We start from the raw sequence: 22,315 nt of genomic DNA, 5'->3' as shown, positions 1-22,315 counted from the left end.
ATTCATAACCACAGAACTACCCAGATATAGGGTTAAGACAATAAAAAGAAGTTTCTAAGTGTATTTGAATATCACTAGCTCTGTCTGCCTCTCTGGATAAATACACTGACTGTGTTTAATCTACTGTGGTAGGATTTACAAAAAAAAAACTCAAACAAAATACTGATCACCTCAGCTGTTCATCTTTTTCCCAAGATTTGTTGCAGTATACCTAAAGTATAAAAAAAATAAAAATAAAAAAAGATCTCAAGTGATGGGATTATTCTCCAATCCAAGGCTCTCCACTGATGTTATGTACAGTCTGAGATAAGCGCAGAGGATTCGTAGGTGTGAGGGTTTAAAGTCTGGGATTAGTACAGGGATTCAGGAAGAAGCTATTGGTTCAGAGACCAATTTACCAAAAACTGAAAAAAAGCACAATGTTACATTAGCTGTTAGTGAGCCAAACTTCATCAGTTCCTGTGATGGACTAGAGGAAAGGTTTGCTACCCTCTACCAAAAAGATCTGAGTTCGAGTCCAATCCCTGCCTAGTTGTTTGAATTTTTTTAATTCATATCAGGGAATGAGAGATATAAGAGGGAGAAAATTTATCATCATTACATGAAGCAGCTGGTGGCTGTGGGTGGGTGTGAAGCAGCTTAAAGGTTGTGGGTTTAAATCCCCTATTTCATGAGTTATTGGAATGTGAAACCAGAATGATGGGAGGAGAGGTATAAGGGGGAGAAAAAGTGAAGCCATTCTCACCAGTCCAGTCGTGGAGTAGAGGTAAGTTTGTTACCTTGTAGCAAAGAGTCCTGGGTTCAACACCTGTCCCCCCAGCTGTTTGATTTTTAAATCCAAATCAAGGAAGAAGAAATATAAGGAGAAGAAAAAGTCCTGGGTTAAATTCCCCTGACTGGCTGAATTTTAAATCTAAATCAAGAAAGGAGACCTATAAGGAGGAAGAAAAATTGAGTTAACCATCACCAGTCCAGTTGTGGACTAGAGGAAAATTTGTTACCTTACAGAACAGGGTTCTGGGTTGAACTCCCCTGACTGGCTGTTTGAATTTTAAATCCAAATCCAGTAAGGAGAAATATAAGAAGAGCAAAAGTGAGCGGGGTTTCATCAGTCCATTGGTGGACTAGAGGAATTCTTTGTTACCTTGCACCAAAGAGTCCTGGGTTCGACTCCCGTGTCAGGATTTTTGCATTTCTAATCCAAATCAAGGAAGGAGAAGTATAAGGTGGAGAAAAAGAGAGCCAAACTTCATCAGTCCAGTGGTGGACTAGAGGAAAGCTTTGCTACCTTGCACCAAAGAGTCCTGGGTTCGACTCCCGTGCTAGGATTTTGTATTTTAAAATCCAAATCAAAGCATGAAAGGTTTAAAGTTAAGAAACCGAAAGCATCTAGTACCTGCCTCACTGGTGGCTCAATGGATAAAGCACTTCCACTTGATACAGGAGATTGTGGGTTTGAGTCCAGCTTAGCCAGAGGCTAGGTGGGACCAGAGCTGGTAAGTAGATGGGTTGAAGGGGGGGGGGTTTGTCAGAAACTAGGTGGAAACAGAGAAGGAGGTTAGATAGATCCTGAAGAGGTGGGGGGGGACTAGGCAGACCAGGGGTAGGAGGGGCTGGGTATCTCTGTGTTTTAAGTATACTTCATGAAAATGAATAACCTTTGCTACTTTTTACTATGAATGGACTACATTTGAGTAAAACTACCCTCTTCTCTTCGAGCAGTATCAACCCCTACTCCTTAGCTGAGACTTGAACCCTCAGTCTCCTGTTACTAACCCAGCACACAACTCTTTAAACATCAAGAGCTTTTCAGAACTTATAGTTATCCATTTCTGGGTTCAAATCCTAGCAGTTGACACAGACAAAAAAAAAAAAAAAGAGATTTGAACCCTTAACTTCCTCTTACCCTCTTCTCTTGAACCCTCAGCCTCTCCTCTTGGAGCAGTGTCAGCCCTACTCCTTAGCTGAGGTTTGAACCCTCAACCTCCGGTTACTAACCCAGCACTCAACCGTTGAGCTAGCCAGGTTTTCACACTAACAGCTTTTCGGAACTTATATTTATCCTTTTCTTTGTTCAAATCCTAGTAGTTGACACAAAATAGAGTTGAACCTACTCCTTACCTGAGGCTCAAACCCTGAGCCTCCAGTTGCTAACCCAGCACACAACCCTTGAGCCAACCAGGTTTTCACAGTAGGAATTTTTCGGAACTTATATTTATCCTTTTCTGGGATCAAAATAGAGTCTAATGTTGGCATAGCAGTACCAGAGGGATGATCCAGTGGTGATTGTGAGTACTTCACGTTAGAAACAATTATTCAGGTTCAAGTGGATGATAGAAGTGAATGCATGTGAGGCCTCTGGCAGGTGTTTCAAATGGACCATCAAGTAGACTTATCTCCTGTTTTGTTAGGCTTGTGTGATGGTGGTGTGATGACTGGTGGAACATTCTCTTATCTTCCTTTCCTTAGCCCTGACGGTTACATCTATGAGAAGGAAGCAATCCTGGAATACATTTTGCACCAGAAGAAGGAGATTACCCTGCAGCTGAAGGTACGTTGGCCATGGTTGATTTTCCTAGAGGGCAAAATTAGTGGCGTGTTATTAGACAAGCTGTGAGGACTCTTGCCGATGTGAATGCTGAGAACTAGAAAGAGAAAGTATGGCTGTGTGAGGGATCGCTATTGAAAAGCACCGATGCAGTTGGCTAGGGTAGGGGAGAGTTTAGGTTTTACCCACATAAGGCATGAACACATGAATGAGCTTTCAGTGGGGGTATTCTCATACCTGCTTGAAACCTGCCGCATATCTGGGAGGATCATAAGCGAGGGCTCAGAGTCACAATTTCAGAAATCCCATCGCTATTGTAAAGTCCTCTTACTTGTGATGTCCTGTCCTGTCTGTCTGTCCAAATTAGATTGTCAGCTCTTCTGAGCAGGGGCTGTCTATTGAATGTTAAATGTACAGCGCTGCATACGCCTTTCAGCGCTATAGAAATGATAAATAGTAGTGTTCACGATAAGCCTCAAGACCTCGGTAGTGGCGCGTTTCACGTGAAGACTTTCGCCTCACAATTTGCTTGTATTGTCATTGGTCATGGAGAGAGTGTTTCAGGTCACAAATACCCCGATGTAACTTTTATATTTGAAAAACATTTATATGAGGAATAAAGTACATCGGGGTATTTGTGACCTGAAACACTCTCTCCATGCAAGCAAATTGTGAGGCGAGAGTCTTCACGTGAGACAAGTCCCTTCCAAGGTTTATTATAGGTCTGAGGACTTTATAACAGCACTGGCATCTCTGTGAGGAGACGGATGAGTTTGGGTGCTTGAGGGGGAAGGTGTCCTGGGTTACTTTTTTTCCTTCTCCTTGCCATTTCTGGCTGTGCAGGCATATGAAAAGCAGAGGAGCGAGCTGAAGACGGAGCAAGAGGAGCTGAGCAAAGCAGCCAAAGAGTCGCAAGTGAAAGGCTTTCTGGAGAAAGAAATGTCCATTGTCCTCAAACCTCTGAACCCTTTGACCGCATTGCCAGGTACTGTGACTTAGAAAATTCAGACTATATCTTTCATGCTTGAAGCTGGCTTCGTATGCTGTCCAACATCCCGAGGGGTATCCCATATTTGTACACATGTAAACATGGGCAAATTGGCTATGTGAAAATACACCCACTCATATAGTGTGCAGGGGGTGTACGCGGTACGTAAAAAACGTACGCATTCCATGCAAGAAAATATGCTACTTGGGCGCAAAAGCGTGGGCATCCTTGCTTGTATTCGATGTGGCAATGAATCCCCTGCCTGAACAGAGCTTGATGTACAGACCTTAATTCTGCTTCTTTGATTATTTTAACTCGTAGTTCCTCTTTATTTTCCAGATTGAAAATGGCCAGTGCAAAAGTCTGCTTTAGTCAGCGAAGAGCCTGTCAATTCTTGCTTTTTTGGGAGTTATATTGTATGGCAGCAGTGTGTGTGTTTGTGTACTCTTTAGCTCACACCTTTTCAATAGTCGCTCAAAACAAGGTAACATAGTAAATGACGGCAGATAGAGACCCAAATGGTCCTTTTGCTTAGATATTTCTTGGCCAGAAACCCAGAGCTCTGCCTGGTAGTGTGCTTAACCGTGCAAGTCTGCCCTGTACTGGCCTTAGCTCTTCAATATATACCATTATTTTCTGATTAGAGATCCTCTGCTTCTTTGAACTCTGTCACCGTTTTCCTCTCCACCACCTCCCTCGGGAGCGCATTCCATGCATCAATTAAAGATGAATTTCCTACCATTCCCATCCCTTCTGCTTAGGCTCCCACCGCCCTGAAGACCTGGTGCTACTGCTGTCCAGCCCAGGGAAGCTTTTAGCCTCATTAGCTAAGAGACGGTGATGTCCTGTATGACCCAGTTCAAATGCAGTGGAAACACAGGAATATTCAAAGTCTCCATCCCTCTCTGGATTAGTTAACGAATGGATCCAGTCCACCTTTTATCCCCACTGAATGCCATGCTGATTGCCTCAAGACAAAGTAGTGGACAATTAGAACAAGTCTCTGCACGCAGTGGGATAAAATTCAGGACTGAATCAGTTTGGTCGACCTGGGATGGAGCAGCAAATCCACGGTCATTTGAGACTCGCTAGACCAGCCCTCAGGATGGCTACTGAAGCAGCCTGTGCTGTGTAGAAGCTGTGGAGCAGGGGTCTCCAAAGTCCCTCCTCGAGCGCCGAATCCAGTCAGGTTTTCGGGATTTCCCCAATGAATATGCACTGAAAGTATTACATGCACATAGATCTCATGGATATTCATTGGGGGATTCCCGAAAACCTGACTTGATTCGGCCCTCGAGGAGAGACTTTGGAGACCCCTGCTGTGGAGTCTTCCCTAGAAGCTGGAATGCGATCCCAGGTCTACCAAGTTTCCCAGTTCAGGGCTGGAGCCTTTAGGCCAGTCCTGGTTTTGAACCTCCATCCTAACGCACTATGGGATTCGTAGTCCCTGCTTTTACCCACTGAACTTTGTGCTGAAAATCAAAGATATCAAGGATAAGGCTGTCAGAAACCCAGAACTGACCTATGATCTCCCTTCTGGATCTGGGCAATTTGGCAGTTGTGGCACAATGCCTCCAAAATACATGTCTCTAAGATGTTATAAGCAAGGAGTTAATATACTGAACATTTGTCATCCTTCTACTGCCCTTTGTATGTTTTAATAGATAAGCGAGAGGTAAAAATAAATTCCAGAATGTTTAAGGTAGAAGACCTCCAGCTAGCTGGCCGGTCTGAGGAGGGACAGAGAAGGTGGGGTGCAGTGAACATTGCTGTAAATTTATATCAATGATTAAGCGATTATACCTGTATTCTGAGAAATGGCCACAGGAGGACAGCACTGAGCTTATAAATAAAGTTATTTCAAATGTAATTGGCGCCCTCCTGTGGCGCTATCCAGAATAACACCTATAAATCTAAGATTTGAAATCCAGCACAAAATTTCTTTAGATGCATTTTGTTTTTATTTATATATTTATTTATTTGGTTGCTTAGCCCATCCTCCCAAAAGAGCCCAGAATGGGTTACAGATCAGCATACATAGTATAATTAAATAACTGCATAGCACAGACAGATACTCTTACAAAGAATGTTGTTAATTTTCCTGGGAACAGTATTTCAGATGCATTCAGGTAACAATTTAGAAGTCAGAGTCTATGATTGCAGTCCAGTTCATGTGGGGATTTAAATACAAAGGCGGTCCCTGCTCAGAAGTGCTGACAATCTAATTTAGACTGTAAGGAGAAGGAGAAGTATAAGTGGGAGAAAATGTGATGCAGCCTCCCATCAGCCCACTGGTTGTTTGAATTTTAAATCAAAAACAAGGCAGGAGAAGTATAAGGAAGAGAAAAAGCGAATACGCTTTTGTCAGTCCATTGGTGTTGATGCCCTTGGACGGGGGCGGTGGGAGCCTAAGCAGAAGGGATGGGAATGTGCACCCGACGCTCCTGGAGTTTGGAGAAGAGTACCAGTTCCTCGGAAGAACATCATGCTGTTACGTATTTTTAGAGAGGGTATTTCCATGATTAAATGGATTTCAAAAATAAAAGATGAATCGATATTGGGAACTCTGATGGGCCAATCCTGTCCCGCTGAGGTGTTTTTCTGTGTATTTCCATTACACTTGACCCGTTTCTGTTCGCAGTGCTAACAGGGAGCTTATCCAGGCACAGGACCTTGGGCTGGTGCCTCCTGAGAAGAAGCATGTCACAGAATATTTGGGGCGGAAAAGGGGCGCATAAGTGCCTCATTTCCTATCCACTGCCCTCCTCAAGAGTGGCAGATGAATGAACTGGCATAATCATAATAATAAATATATCGAATCCATTAAACCAAGATGTATATCATTGTTGCCTGACATAACATGTCCAGAATCAGAAAATTCTGAGGGTTGTGGTTCCAGGATAATTAACATAAAAACATGATGCCAGATAAAGGCCAAATGGCCCATCTAGTCTGCCCATCCGCGTTATGCATTATCGCTTTCTCTCTCTGAGAGATCCCACGTGCCTATCCCAGGCCCTTTTGAATTAAGACACAGTCTCTGTCTCCGCCACCTCTTCTGGGAGACTGTTCCATATATCTACCACCCTTTCTGTAAAAAAGTATTTCCTTAGATTACTCCAGAGCCTATCACCTCTTAACTTCATCCTATGCCCTCTCATTGCAGAGTTTCCTTTCAAATGAAAGAGACTCGACTCATGCACATTTATATTACATAGGTATTTAAACATTTCTATCATATGTCCCCTCTCCCGCCTTTCCTCCAAAGTATACAGATTGTCTGTCCCCATACGCCTTATCACGAAGACCACATACCATTTTAGTAGCCTTCCTCTGGACCGACTCAATACTTTTTACATCTATTTGAAGGTGCGGCCTCCAGAATGGTACACAATATTCTAAATGAGATCTCAAAAGAGCCTTATTCAAAGGCATCAATACCCCCTTTTTTCCTACTGGCCGTGCCTCTCCCTATGCAACCTAACAACCTTCTAGCTTTCGCCGTCACCTTTTCAACCTGTTTGGCCACCTTAACATTATCACATACAATCACTCCCAAATCCCCCTCTTCCGTCGTGCGCATAAGTTCTTTCCCCAATAAACTGTACCGTTCCCTCTGTTTTTTGCAGCCCAAATGCATGACCTTGCATTTCTTAGCATTAAATTTTAGCTGCCAAATTTCAAACCATTCTTCAAGCTTCGCCAGGTCCTTCACACCATCCGGCGTGTCTACTCTGTTGCAGAAGAAGGTGTTGATGCCCTTGGACGGGTTGTTGGTGAGGCCACACTTGGAGTATTGTGTTCAATTGTGGAGACTGTATCTGGCAAAGGACATAAGAAGACTTGAAGCGGTCCAGAGAATGGTAGGAGGTTTGCGGCAAAAGACGTATGAGGAGAGACTGGAAGTCCTGAATATGTTTACCCTAGGGGAATGGAGGGACAGGGGAGATATGATTCAGACGTTCAAATACTTGAAAGGTATTAACGTAGAACAAAATCTTTTCCAGAGAAAGGAAAATGGTAAAACCAGAGGACATAATTTGAGGTTGAGGGGTGGTAGACTCAAGAATAATGGTAGGAAATTCATCTTTAATCGATGCATGGAATGCGCTCCCGAGGGAGGTGGTGGAGAGGAAAACGGTGACAGAGTTCAAAGAAGCAGAGGATCTCTAATCAGAAAATAATGGTATATATTGAAGAACTAAGGCCAGTACAGGGCAGACTTGCACGGTTAAGCACACTACCAGGCAGAGCTCTGGGTTTCTGGCCAAGAAATATCTAAGCAAAAGGACCATTTGGGTCTCTATCTGCCGTCATTTACTATGTTACCTTGTTTTGAGCGACTATTGAAAAGGTGTGAGCTAAAGAGTACACAAACACACACACTGCTGCCATACAATATAACTCCCAAAAAAGCAAGAATTGACAGGCTCTTCGCTGACTAAAGCAGACTTTTGCACTGGCCATTTTCAATCTGGAAAATAAAGAGGAACTACGAGTTAAAATAATCAAAGAAGCAGAATTAAGTTCTGTACATCAAGCTCTGTTCAGGCAGGGGATTCATTGCCACATCGAATACAAGCAAGGATGCCCACGCTTTTGCGCCCAAGTAGCATATTTTCTTGCATGGAATGCGTACGTTTTTTACGTATCGCGTACACCCCCTGCACACTATATGAGTGGGTGTATTTTCACATAGCCAATTTGCCCATGTTTACATGTGTACAAATATGGGATACCCCTCGGGATGTTGGACAGCATACGAAGCCAGCTTCAAGCATGAAAGATATAGTCTGAATTTTCTAAGTCACAGTACCTGGCAATGCGGTCAAAGGGTTCAGAGGTTTGAGGACAATGGACATTTCTTTCTCCAGAAAGCCTTTCACTTGCGACTCTTTGGCTGCTTTGCTCAGCTCCTCTTGCTCCGTCTTCAGCTCGCTCCTCTGCTTTTCATACGCCTGCACAGCCAGAAATGGCAAGGAGAAGGAAAAAAAGTAACCCAGGACACCTTCCCCCTCAAGTACCCAAACTCATCCGTCTCCTCACAGAGATGCCAGTGCTGTTATAAAGTCCTCAGACCTATAATAAACCTTGGCAGGGACTTGTTTCACGTGAAGACTCTCGCCTCACAATTTGCTTGCATGGAGAGAGTGTTTCAGGTCACAAATACCCCGATGTACTTTATTCCTCATATAAATGTTTTTCAAATATTAAAGTTACATCGGGGTATTTGTGACCTGAAACACTCTCTCCATGACCAATGACAATACAAGCAAATTGTGAGGCGAAAGTCTTCACGTGAAACGCGCCACTACCGAGGTCTTGAGGCTTATCGTGAACACTACTATTTATCATTTCTATAGCGCTGAAAGGCGTATGCAGCGCTGTACATTTAACATTCAATAGGCAGCCCCTGCTCAGAAGAGCTGACAATCTAATTTGGACAGACAGACAGGACAGGACATCACAAGTAAGAGGACTTTACAATAGCGCTGGGATTTCTGAAATTGTGACTCTGAGCCCTCGCTTATGATCCTCCCAGAGATGCGGCAGGTTTCAAGCAGGTATGAGAATACCCCCACTGAAAGCTCATTCATGTGTTCATGCCTTATGTGGGTAAAACCTAAACTCTCCCCTACCCCAGCCAACTGCATCGGTGCTTTTCAATAGCGATCCCTCACACAGCCAAACTTTCTCTTTCTAGTTCTCAGCATTCACATCGGCAAGAGTCCTCACAGCTTGTCTAATAACACGCCACTAATTTTGCCCTCTAGGAAAATCAACCATGGCCAACGTACCTTCAGCTGCAGGGTAATCTCCTTCTTCTGATGCAAAATGTATTCCAGGATTGCTTCCTTCTCATAGATGTAACCGTCAGGGCTAAGGAAAGGAAGATAAGAGAATGTTCCACCAGTCATCACACCACCATCACACAAGCCTAACAAAACAGGAGATAAGTCTACTTGATGGTCCATTTGAAACACCTGCCAGAGGCCTCACATGCATTCACTTCTATCATCCACTTGAACCTGAATAATTGTTTCTAACGTGCAGTACACACAGTCACCACTGGATCATCCCTCTGGTACTATGCCAACATTAGACTCTATTTTGATGTTTTTTGGACAACTACTAGGATTTGATTCCAGAAAAGGATAAATATAAGTTCCGAAAAATTTCTGCTGTGAAAACCTGGTTGGCTCAAGGGTTGTGTGCTGGGTTAGCAACTGGAGGCTCAGGGTTCAAGCCTCAGGTAAGGAGTAGGTTCAACTCTATTTTGTGTCAACTACTAGGATTTGAACAAAGAAAAGGATAAATATAAGTTCCGAAAAGCTCTTAGTGTGAAAACCTGGCTAGCTCAACGGTTGAGTGCTGGGTTAGTAACCGGAGGTTGAGGGTTCAAACCTCAGCTAAGGAGTAGGGCTGACACTGCTCCAAGAGGAGAGGCTGAGGGTTCAAGAGAAGAGGGTAAGAGGAAGTTAAGGGTTCAAATCTTTTTTTTTTTTTTTGTCTGTGTCAACTGACTAGGATTTGAACCCAGAAATGGATAACTATAAGTTCTGAAAAGCTCTTGATGTTTAAAGAGTTGTGTGCTGGGTTAGTAACAGGAGACTGAGGGTTCAAGTCTCAGCTAAGGAGTAGGGGTTGATACTGCTCGAAGAGAAGAGGGTAGTTTTACTCAAATGTAGTCCATTCATAGTAAAAAGTAGCAAAGGTTATTAATTTTCATGAAGTATACTTAAAACACAGAGATACCCCTCCTATCCCTGCTCTGCCTAGTCCCTCCCACCTCTTCAGGATCTATCTAACCTCCTTCTCTGTTTCCACCTAGTTTCTGACAAACCCCCCCCTTCAACCCATCTACTTACCAGCTCTGGTCCCACCTAGCCTCTGGCTAAGCTGGAATCGAACCCACAATCTCCTGTATCAAGTGGAAGTGCTTTATCCATTGAGCCACCAGTGAGGCAGGTACTAGATGCTTTCGGTTTCTTAACTTTAAACCTTTCATGCTTTGATTTGGATTTTAAAATACAAACATCCTAGCACGGGAGTCGAACCCAGGACTCTTTAGTGCAAGGTAGCAAAGCTTTCCTCTAGTCCACCACTGGACTGATGAAGGTTGATACACTTTTTCTCCCCCTTATACTTCTCCTTCCTTGATTTGGATTTAAAATACAAAATCCTAGCACGGGAGTCGAACCCAGGACTCTTTGGTGCAAGGTAGCAAAGCTTTCCTCTAGTCCACCACTGGACTGATGAAGGTGGGGTCACCTTTTCTCCCTTTTATACTTCTCATTCCTTGATTTGGAATTAAAATTCAAACAGCCAGTAAGGGGAGTTGAACCCAAGACTCTTTGGTACCAGGTAACAAAGCTTTCCTCTAGTCCACCAAAGAACTGATGAAGAGTAGATCACGTTTTCTCCCCTTTATACTTCTCCTTCCTTAATTTAAAAAAACCAAACATGCAGGGATGGGAGTTGAACCCAGGACTCTTTGGTGAAAGATAACAAACCTTCCCTCTAGCACACCAATGGACTGACAAAAGCTTATTCGCTTTTTCTCTTCCTTATACTTCTCCAGCCTTGTTTTGGATTTAAAATTCAAACAACCAGTGAGCTGATGGGAGGCTGCATCACATTTTCTCCCACTTATACTTCTCCTTCTCCTTACAGTCTAAATTAGATTGTCAGCACTTCTGAGCAGGGACCGCCTGTGTATTTAAATCCCCACATGAACTGGACTGCAATCATAGACTCTGACTTCTAAATTGTTACCTGAATGCATCTGAAATACTGTTCCCAGGAAAATTAACAACATTCTTTGTAAGAGTATCTGTCTGTGCTATGCAGTTATTTAATTATACTATGTATGCTGATCTGTAACCCATTCTGGGCTCTTTTGGGAGGATGGGCTAAGCAACCAAATAAATAAATATATAAATAAAAACAAAATGCATCTAAAGAAATTTTGTGCTGGATTTCAAATCTTAGATTTATAGGTGTTATTCTGGATAGCGCCACAGGAGGGCGCCAATTACATTAGAAAGAACTCTATTTAATAGCCCAGTGCTGTCCTCCTGTGGCCATTCCTCAGAATACAGGTATAATCGCTTAATCATTGGTATAATTTTACAGCAATATTCACTGCACCCCACCTTCTCTGTCCCTCCTCAGACCGGCCAGCTAGCTGGAGGTCTTCTACCTTAAACATTCTGGAATTTATTTTTACCTCTCGCTTATCTATTAAAACATACAAAGGGCAGTAGAAGGATGACAAATGTTCAGTATATTAACTCCTTGCTTATGACATGTATTTTGGAGGCATTGTGCCACAACTGCCAAATTGCCCAGATCCAGAAGGGAGATCATAGGTCAGTTCTGGGTTTCTGACAGCCTTATCCTTGATCTCTTTGATTTTCAGCACAAAGTTCAGTGGGTAAAAGCAGGGACTACGAATCCCATAGTGCGTTAGGATGGAGGTTCAAAACCAGGACTGGCCAAAAAGGCTCCATCCTGGAACTGGGAAACTTGGTAGCCCTGGGGGGTCACTTACCAGCCTTTAGGGAAGACTCCACAGCTTCTGCACAGCCATCCTGAGGGTTGGTCTAGCGAGTCTCAAATGACCTTGGATTTGCTGCTCAATCTCAGGTCGACCAAACTCATTCAGTCCCGAATTTTATCCCACTACTTGCAGGGACTTGTTCTAACTGTCTACTGCTTTGTCTTGAGGAAATCAGACTGGCATTCAGTGGCGATAAAAGGTGGACTGGATACATTCGTTAACTAATCCAGAGAGGGATGGAGACTTTGAATATTCTTGTGTTTCCATTGCATTTGAACAGGGTCTTACAGGACTTATCACATTCATACCATTTAAAAGGTTTCTCTTCATTATATCTATACTTATTACATTCAGAACATTAAAGAGGTTTCCCTTCAGTATGTGTATTTATATGATATTGCAGAAACAAAGCATGCCTGAAATGCATATCACATTCAGAACATTTAAAAACAAAATGCATCTAAAGAAATTTTGTGCTGGATTTCAAATCTTAGATTTATAGGTGTTATTCTGGATAGCGCCACAGGAGGGCGCCAATTACATTAGAAAGAACTCTATTTAATAGCCCAGTGGTGTCCTCCTGTGGCCATTCCTCAGAATACAGGTATAATCGCTTAATCATTGGTATAATTTTACAGCAATATTCACTGCACCCCACCTTCTCTGTCCCTCCTCAGACCGGCCAGCTAGCTGGAGGTCTTCTACCTTAAACATTCTGGAATTTATTTTTACCTCTCGCTTATCTATTAAAACATACAAAGGGCAGTAGAAGGATGACAAATGTTCAGTATATTAACTCCTTGCTTATGACATGTATTTTGGAGGCATTGTGCCACAACTGCCAAATTGCCCAGATCCAGAAGGGAGATCATAGGTCAGTTCTGGGTTTATGACAGCCTTATCCTTGATCTCTTTGATTTTCAGCACAAAGTTCAGTGGGTAAAAGCAGGGACTACGAATCCCATAGTGCGTTAGGATGGAGGTTCAAAACCAGGACTGGCCAAAAAGGCTCCAGCCTGGAACTGGGAAACTTGGTAGCCCTGGGATCGCATACCAGCTTCTAGGGAAGACTCCACAGCAGGGGTCTCCAAAGTCTCTCCTCGAGGGCCGAATCAAGTCAGGTTTTCGGGAATCCCCCAATGAATATCCATGAGATCTATGTGCATGTAATACTTTCAGTGCATATTCATTGGGGAAATCCCGAAAACCTGACTGGATTCGGCGCTCGAGGAGGGACTTTGGAGACCCCTGCTCCACAGCTTCTACACAGCACAGGCTGCTTCAGTAGCCATCCTGAGGGCTGGTCTAGCGAGTCTCAAATGACCGTGGATTTGCTGCTCCATCCCAGGTCGATCAAACTGATTCAGTCCTGAATTTTATCCCACTGCGTGCAGAGACTTGTTCTAATTGTCCACTGCTTTGTCTTGAGGCAATCAGCATGGCATTCAGTGGGGATAAAAGGTGGACTGGATCCATTCGTTAACTAATCCAGAGAGGGATGGAGACTTTGAATATTCCTGTGTTTCCACTGCATTTGAACTGGGTCATACAGGACATCACCGTCTCTTAGCTAATGAGGCTAAAAGCTTCCCTGGGCTGGACAGCAGTAGCACCAGGTATTCAGGGCGGTGGGAGCCTAAGCAGAAGGGATGGGAATGTGCACCCGACGCTCCTGGAGTTTGGAGAAGAGTACCAGTTCCTCGGAAGAACATCATGCTGTTACGTATTTTTAGAGAGGGTATTTCCATGATTAAATGGATTTCAAAAATAAAAGATGAATCGATATTGGGAACTCTGATGGGCCAATCCTGTCCCGCTGAGGTGTTTTTCTGTGTATTTCCATTACACTTGACCCGTTTCTATTCGCAGTGCTAACAGGGAGCTTATCCAGGCACAGGACCTTGGGCTGGTGCCTCCTGAGAAGAAGCATGTACGGACTTTAATGCAATGGGAAAGTACCTGAAGAAAGAGCTTTTAGGATGGGAGGACATAAGAGAAGTGGAAAGACAGTGGTCTAAGCTGAAAGGAGCGATAAAAATGGCTACGGACCTTTATGTGAAGAAAATCAATAAAAACAAGAGAAAAAGGAAGCCGATATGGTTCTCCAACCTAGTGGCTGAGAAAATAAAGGCGAAAGAGTTGGCGTTCATGAAATATAAAAAAACCCAAGAAGAGGAGAGCAGAAAGGACTACAGGGTGAAACTGAAAGAAGCCAAGAGAGAGATACGTTTGGCAAAGGCACAGGCGGAAGAACAAATGGCTAAAAATGTAAAAAAGGGAGATAAAAATTTTTTCAGATATATTAGTGAAAGGAGGAAGATAAAAAATGGAATTGCTAGGCTGAAAGATGCTGGGAACAAATATGTGGAGAGTGATGAGGAGAAAGCAAATGTGCTAAACAAATACTTCTGTTCTGTGTTCACAGAAGAAAATCCTGGAGAAGGACCGAGATTGTCTGGCAAAGTTACACGAGAAAATGGAGTAGATTCTGCGCCGTTCACGGAGGAGGGTGTTTATGAGCAACTTGAAAAACTGAAGGTGGACAAAGCGATGGGACCAGACGGGATCCATCCCAGGATACTAAGGGAGCTCAGAGAGGTTCTGGCGAGTCCTATTAAAGACTTGTTCAACAAATCTCTGGAGACGGGAGTGATTCCTGGGGATTGGAGGAGAGCAGGATGTGGTCCCTATTCATAAAAGTGGTCACAGGGATGAAGCAGGAAACTACAGGCCGGTGAGCCTCACTTCAGTTGTTGGAAAAATAATGGAAGTGTTGCTGAAAGAAAGGATAGTGTATTTCCTTGAATCTAATGGGTTACAGGATCCGAGGCAACATGGCTTTACAAAAGGCAAATCGTGCCAAACGAACCTGATTGAATTTTTTGATTGGGTGACCAGAGAGCTGGATCGAGGACATATGCTAGATGTAATTTACTTGGATTTCAGCAAAGCCTTTGATACAGTTCCTCATAAGAGGCTGTTGAACAAACTTGAAGGGCTGAAGTTAGGACCCAAAGTGGTGAACTGGGTCAGAAACTGGCTGTCGGACAGACGCCAGAGGGTGGTGGTTAATGGAAGTCGCTCGAAGGAAGGAAAGGTGACTAGTGGAGTCCCTCAGGGTTCGGTGCTGGGGCCAATCCTGTTCAATATGTATGTAAGTGACATTGCTGAAGGGATAGAAGGAAAAGTGTGCCTTTTTGCAGATGATACCAAGATTTGTAACAGAGTAGACACCGAAGAGGGAGCGGAAAATATGAAAAAGGATCTGCAAAAGTTAGAGGAATGGTCTAATGCCTGGCAACTAAAATTCAATGCAAAGAAATGCAGAGTAATGCATTTGGGGATTAATAATAGGAAGGAACCGTATATGCTGGGAGGAGAGAAGCTGATATGCACGGACGGGGAGAGGGACCTTGGGGTGATAGTGTCCGAAGATCTAAAGGTGAAAAAACAGTGTGACAAGGCAGTGGCTGCTGCCAGAAGGATTCTGGGCTGTATAAAGAGAGGCGTAGTCAGTAGAAGAAAGAAGGTGTTGATGCCCCTGTACAGGTCATTGGTGAGGCCCCACTTGGAGTATTGTGTTCAGTTTTGGAGACCGTATCTGGCGAAAGACGTAAGAAGACTTGAGGCGGTCCAGAGGAGGGCGACGAAAATGATAGGAGGCTTGCGCCAGAAGACGTATGAGGAGAGACTGGAAGCCCTGAATATGTATACCCTAGAGGAAAGGAGAGACAGGTGAGATATGATTCAGACGTTCAAATACTTAAAGGGTATTAACGTAGAACAAAATCTTTTCCAGAGAAAGGAAAATGGTAAAACCAGAGGACATAATTTGAGGTTGAGGGGTGGTAGATTCAGGGGCAATGTTAGGAAATTCTACTTTACGGAGAGGGTAGTGGATGCCTGGAATGCGCTCCCGAGAGAGGTGGTGGAGAGTAAAACTGTGACTGAGTTCAAAGAAGCGTGGGATGAACACAGAAGATTTAGAATCAGAAAATAATATTAAAGATTGAACTAGGCCAGTTACTGGGCAGACTTGTACGGTCTGTGTCTGTACATGGCCGTTTGGAGGAGGATGGGCAGGGGAGGGCTTCAATAGCTGGGAGGGTGTAGATGGGCTGGAGTAAGTCTTAACAGAGATTTTGGCAGTTGGAACCCAAGCACAGTACCGGGTAAAGCTTTGGATTCTCGCCCAGAAATAGCTAAGAAGAAAAATAAAAATAATAATTTAAATTGAATCAGATTGGGCAGACTGGATGGACCATTCGGGTCTTTATCTGCCGTCATCTACTATGTTACTATGTTACAGAATATTTGGGGTGGAAAAGGGTCGTATAAGTGCCTCATTTCCTATCCACTGCCCTCCTCAAGAGTGGCAGATGAATGAACTGGCATAATCATAATAATAAATATATCGAACCCATTAAACCAAGATGTATATCATTGTTGCCTGACATAACATGTCCAGAATCAGAAAATTCTGAGGGTTGTGGTTCCGGGATAATTAGCATAAAAACATGATGCCAGATAAAGGCCAAATGGCCCATCTAGTCTGCCCATCCGCGTTATGCATTATCGCTTTCTCTCTCTGAGAGATCCCACGTGCCTATCCCAGGCCCTTTTGAATTAAGACACAGTCTCTGTCTCCGCCACCTCTTCTGGGAGACTGTTCCATATATCTACCACCCTTTCTGTAAAAAAGTATTTCCTTAGATTACTCCAGAGCCTATCACCTCTTAACTTCATCCTATGCCCTCTCATTGCAGAGTTTCCTTTCAAATGAAAGAGACTCGACTCATGCACATTTATATTACATAGGTATTTAAACATTTCTATCATATGTCCCCTCTCCCGCCTTTCCTCCAAAGTATACAGATTGTCTGTCCCCATACGCCTTATCACGAAGACCACATACCATTTTAGTAGCCTTCCTCTGGACCGACTCAATACTTTTTACATCTATTTGAAGGTGCGGCCTCCAGAATGGTACACAATATTCTAAATGAGATCTCAAAAGAGCCTTATTCAAAGGCATCAATACCCCCTTTTTTCCTACTGGCCGTGCCTCTCCCTATGCAACCTAACAACCTTCTAGCTTTCGCCGTCACCTTTTCAACCTGTTTGGCCACCTTAACATTATCACATACAATCACGCCCAAATCCCCCTCTTCCGTCGTGCGCATAAGTTCTTTCCCCAATAAACTGTACCGTTCCCTCTGTTTTTTGCAGCCCAAATGCATGACCTTGCATTTCTTAGCATTAAATTTTAGCTGCCAAATTTCAAACCATTCTTCAAGCTTCGCCAGGTCCTTCACACCATCCGGCGTGTCTACTCTGTTGCAGAAGAAGGTGTTGATGCCCTTGGACGGGTTGTTGGTGAGGCCACACTTGGAGTATTGTGTTCAATTGTGGAGACTGTATCTGGCAAAGGACATAAGAAGACTTGAAGCGGTCCAGAGAATGGTAGGAGGTTTGCGGCAAAAGACGTATGAGGAGAGACTGGAAGTCCTGAATATGTTTACCCTAGGGGAAAGGAGGGACAGGGGAGATATGATTCAGACGTTCAAATACTTGAAAGGTATTAACGTAGAACAAAATCTTTTCCAGAGAAAGGAAAATGGTAAAACCAGAGGACATAATTTGAGGTTGAGGGGTGGTAGACTCAAGAATAATGGTAGGAAATTCATCTTTAATCGATGCATGGAATGCGCTCCCGAGGGAGGTGGTGGAGAGGAAAACGGTGACAGAGTTCAAAGAAGCAGAGGATCTCTAATCAGAAAATAATGGTATATATTGAAGAACTAAGGCCAGTACAGGGCAGACTTGCACGGTTAAGCACACTACCAGGCAGAGCTCTGGGTTTCTGGCCAAGAAATATCTAAGCAAAAGGACCATTTGGGTCTCTATCTGCCGTCATTTACTATGTTACCTTGTTTTGAAGCGACTATTGAAAAGGTGTGAGCTAAAGAGTACACAAACACACACACTGCTGCCATACAATATAACTCCCAAAAAAGCAAGAATTGACAGGCTCTTCGCTGACTAAAGCAGACTTTTGCACTGGCCATTTTCAATCTGGAAAATAAAGAGGAACTACGAGTTAAAATAATCAAAGAAGCAGAATTAAGTTCTGTACATCAAGCTCTGTTCAGGCAGGGGATTCATTGCCACATCGAATACAAGCAAGGATGCCCACGCTTTTGCGCCCAAGTAGCATATTTTCTTGCATGGAATGCGTACGTTTTTTACGTATCGCGTACACCCCCTGCACACTATATGAGTGGGTGTATTTTCACATAGCCAATTTGCCCATGTTTACATGTGTACAAATATGGGATACCCCTCGGGATGTTGGACAGCATACGAAGCCAGCTTCAAGCATGAAAGATATAGTCTGAATTTTCTAAGTCACAGTACCTGGCAATGCGGTCAAAGGGTTCAGAGGTTTGAGGACAATGGACATTTCTTTCTCCAGAAAGCCTTTCACTTGCGACTCTTTGGCTGCTTTGCTCAGCTCCTCTTGCTCCGTCTTCAGCTCGCTCCTCTGCTTTTCATATGCCTGCACAGCCAGAAATGGCAAGGAGAAGGAAAAAAAGTAACCCAGGACACCTTCCCCCTCAAGCACCCAAACTCATCCGTCTCCTCACAGAGATGCCAGTGCTGTTATAAAGTCCTCAGACCTATAATAAACCTTGGCAGGGACTTGTTTCACGTGAAGACTCTCGCCTCACAATTTGCTTGCATGGAGAGAGTGTTTCAGGTCACAAATACCCCGATGTACTTTATTCCTCATATAAATGTTTTTCAAATATTAAAGTTACATCGGGGTATTTGTGACCTGAAACACTCTCTCCATGACCAATGACAATACAAGCAAATTGTGAGGCGAAAGTCTTCACGTGAAACGCGCCACTACCGAGGTCTTGAGGCTTATCGTGAACACTACTATTTATCATTTCTATAGCGCTGAAAGGCGTATGCAGCGCTGTACATTTAACATTCAATAGACAGCCCCTGCTCAGAAGAGCTGACAATCTAATTTGGACAGACAGACAGGACAGGACATCACAAGTAAGAGGACTTTACAATAGCGCTGGGATTTCTGAAATTGTGACTCTGAGCCCTCGCTTATGATCCTCCCAGAGATGCGGCAGGTTTCAAGCAGGTATGAGAATACCCCCACTGAAAGCTCATTCATGTGTTCATGCCTTATGTGGGTAAAACCTAAACTCTCCCCTACCCCAGCCAACTGCATCGGTGCTTTTCAATAGCGATCCCTCACACAGCCAAACTTTCTCTTTCTAGTTCTCAGCATTCACATCGGCAAGAGTCCTCACAGCTTGTCTAATAACACGCCACTAATTTTGCCCTCTAGGAAAATCAACCATGGCCAACGTACCTTCAGCTGCAGGGTAATCTCCTTCTTCTGGTGCAAAATGTATTCCAGGATTGCTTCCTTCTCATAGATGTAACCGTCAGGGCTAAGGAAAGGAAGATAAGAGAATGTTCCACCAGTCATCACACCACCATCACACAAGCCTAACAAAACAGGAGATAAGTCTACTTGATGGTCCATTTGAAACACCTGCCAGAGGCCTCACATGCATTCACTTCTATCATCCACTTGAACCTGAATAATTGTTTCTAACGTGCAGTACTCACAGTCACCACTGGATCATCCCTCTGGTACTATGCCAACATTAGACTCTATTTTGATGTTTGTTGGACAACTACTAGGATTTGATCCCAGAAAAGGATAAATATAAGTTCCGAAAAATTTCTGCTGTGAAAACCTGGTTGGCTCAAGGGTTGTGTGCTGGGTTAGCAACTGGAGGCTCAGGGTTCGAGCCTCAGGTAAGGAGTAGGTTCAACTCTATTTTGTGTCAACTACTAGGATTTGAACAAAGAAAAGGATAAATATAAGTTCCGAAAAGCTCTTAGTGTGAAAACCTGGCTAGCTCAACGGTTGAGTGCTGGGTTAGTAACCGGAGGTTGAGGGTTCAAACCTCAGCTAAGGAGTAGGGTTGACACTGCTCCAAGAGGAGAGGCTGAGGGTTCAAGAGAAGAGGGTAAGAGGAAGTTAAGGGTTCAAATCTTTTTTTTTTTTTTTGTCTGTGTCAACTACTAGGATTTGAACCCAGAAATGGATAACTATAAGTTCTGAAAAGCTCTTGATGTTTAAAGAGTTGTGTGCTGGGTTAGTAACAGGAGACTGAGGGTTCAAGTCTCAGCTAAGGAGTAGGGGTTGATACTGCTCGAAGAGAAGAGGGTAGTTTTACTCAAATGTAGTCCATTCATAGTAAAAAGTAGCAAAGGTTATTAATTTTCATGAAGTATACTTAAAACACAGAGATACCAGCCCTCCTATCCCTGCTCTGCCTAGTCCCTCCCACCTCTTCAGGATCTATCTAACCTCCTTCTCTGTTTCCACCTAGTTTCTGACAAACCCCCCCTTCAACCCATCTACTTACCAGCTCTGGTCCCACCTAGCCTCTGGCTAAGCTGGAATCAAACCCACAATCTCCTGTATCAAGTGGAAGTGCTTTATCCATTGAGCCACCAGTGAGGCAGGTACTAGATGCTTTCGGTTTCTTAACTTTAAACCTTTCATGCTTTGATTTGGATTTTAAAATACAAACATCCTAGCACGGGAGTCGAACCCAGGACTCTTTGGTGCAAGGTAGCAAAGCTTTCCTCTAGTCCACCACTGGACTGATGAAGGTTGAGACACTTTTTCTCCCCCTTATACTTCTCCTTCCTTGATTTGGATTTTAAAATACAAACATCCTAGCACGGGAGTCGAACCCAGGACTCTTTAGTGCAAGGTAGCAAAGCTTTCCTCTAGTCCACCACTGGACTGATGAAGGTTGAGACACTTTTTCTCCCCCTTATACTTCTCCTTCCTTGATTTGGATTTAAAATACAAAATCCTAGCACGGGAGTCGAACCCAGGACTCTTTGGTGCAAGGTAGCAAAGCTTTCCTCTAGTCCACCACTGGACTGATGAAGGTTGAGACACTTTTTCTCCCCCTTATACTTCTCCTTCCTTGATTTGGATTTTAAAATACAAACATCCTAGCACAGGAGTCAAACCCAGGACTCTTTAGTGCAAGGTAGCAAAGCTTTCCTCTAGTCCACCACTGGACTGATGAAGGTTGATACACTTTTTCTCCCCCTTATACTTCTCCTTCCTTGATTTGGATTTAAAATACAAAATCCTAGCACGGGAGTCGAACCCAGGACTCTTTGGTGCAAGGTAGCAAAGCTTTCCTCTAGTCCACCACTGGACTGATGAAGGTTGATACACTTTTTCTCCCCCTTATACTTCTCCTTCCTTGATTTGGATTTAAAATACAAAATCCGAGCACGGGAGTCAAACCCAGGACTCTTTGGTGCAAGGTAGCAAAGATTTCCTCTAGTCCACCACTGGACTGATGAAGGTTGAGACACTTTTTCTCCCCCTTATACTTCTCCTTCCTTTATTTGGATTTTAAAATACAAAATCCTAGCACGGGAGTCGAACCCAGGACTCTTTGGTGCAAGGTAGCAAAGCTTTCCTCTAGTCCACCACTGGACTGATGAAGGTTGATACACTTTTTCTCCCCCTTATACTTCTCCTTCCTTGATTTGGATTTAAAATACAAAATCCGAGCACGGGAGTCAAACCCAGGACTCTTTGGTGCAAGGTAGCAAAGATTTCCTCTAGTCCACCACTGGACTGATGAAGGTTGAGACACTTTTTCTCCCCCTTATACTTCTCCTTCCTTTATTTGGATTTTAAAATACAAACATCCTAGCACGGGAGTCAAACCCAGGACTCTTTGGTGCAAGGTAGCAAAGCTTTCCTCTAGTCCACCACTGGACTGATGAAGGTTGATACACTTTTTCTCCCCCTTATACTTCTCCTTCCTTGATTTGGATTTAAAATACAAAATCCTAGCACGGGAGTCGAACCCAGGACTCTTTGGTGCAAGGTAGCAAAGATTTCCTCTAGTCCACCACTGGACTGATGAAGGTTGAGACACTTTTTCTCCCCCTTATACTTCTCCTTCCTTGATTTGGATTTAAAATACAAAATCCGAGCACGGGAGTCGAACCCAGGACTCTTTGGTGCAAGGTAGCAAAGATTTCCTCTAGTCCACCACTGGACTGATGAAGTTTGGCTCTCTTTTTCTCCACCTTATACTTCTCCTTCCTTGATTTGGATTAGAAATGC

At 43.6% G+C, this 22,315-nt stretch overlaps 3 protein-coding genes across 12 annotated transcripts in view; 2 read left to right on the top strand and 1 right to left on the bottom strand.

The window, feature by feature from the left end:
• LOC117352039 (anoctamin-3-like) overlaps positions 1-22,315 on the top strand; it is a 115,557-nt gene that overhangs the window by 81,764 nt on the left and 11,478 nt on the right. The window lies entirely within an intron of this gene.
• Positions 2,325-4,088, top strand: LOC117352042 (nitric oxide synthase-interacting protein-like). The gene is made up of 3 exons (XM_033928049.1): positions 2,325-2,551; positions 3,392-3,533; positions 3,876-4,088. Exons 1-3 carry the CDS (start codon positions 2,375-2,377, stop codon positions 3,878-3,880), a joined length of 324 nt encoding a protein of 107 aa, XP_033783940.1. The 5' UTR covers positions 2,325-2,374; the 3' UTR covers positions 3,881-4,088.
• On the bottom strand, positions 7,392-19,758 carry LOC117352043 (nitric oxide synthase-interacting protein-like). 4 transcript variants are annotated; one of them, XR_004537566.1, is made up of 6 exons: positions 19,499-19,758; positions 18,517-18,658; positions 9,335-9,416; positions 8,353-8,494; positions 7,866-8,010; positions 7,392-7,459 (listed from the first exon to the last, which is right to left on the bottom strand). XR_004537566.1 is itself a non-coding variant. In XM_033928052.1 (3 exons), the coding sequence occupies exons 1-3, from the start codon at positions 19,673-19,675 to the stop codon at positions 17,618-17,620; spliced, it is 324 nt and encodes a 107-aa protein (XP_033783943.1). In that variant the 5' UTR covers positions 19,676-19,750; the 3' UTR covers positions 17,566-17,617. The 4 variants fall into 4 exon arrangements, 2 of the variants coding, with proteins under 2 accessions (XP_033783943.1, XP_033783942.1); XR_004537565.1 differs by lacking the exon at positions 7,392-7,459 and having other exon boundaries at positions 7,802-8,010; XM_033928052.1 differs by lacking the exons at positions 7,392-7,459; positions 7,866-8,010; positions 8,353-8,494; positions 9,335-9,416 and adding an exon at positions 17,566-17,622 and having other exon boundaries at positions 19,499-19,750.

Source organism: Geotrypetes seraphini, chromosome 19 (genome assembly GCF_902459505.1).
Source record: "Geotrypetes seraphini chromosome 19, aGeoSer1.1, whole genome shotgun sequence".
NCBI lineage: Eukaryota > Metazoa > Chordata > Amphibia > Gymnophiona > Dermophiidae > Geotrypetes > Geotrypetes seraphini.
This window is presented reverse-complemented; position numbering and strand designations above follow the sequence as displayed.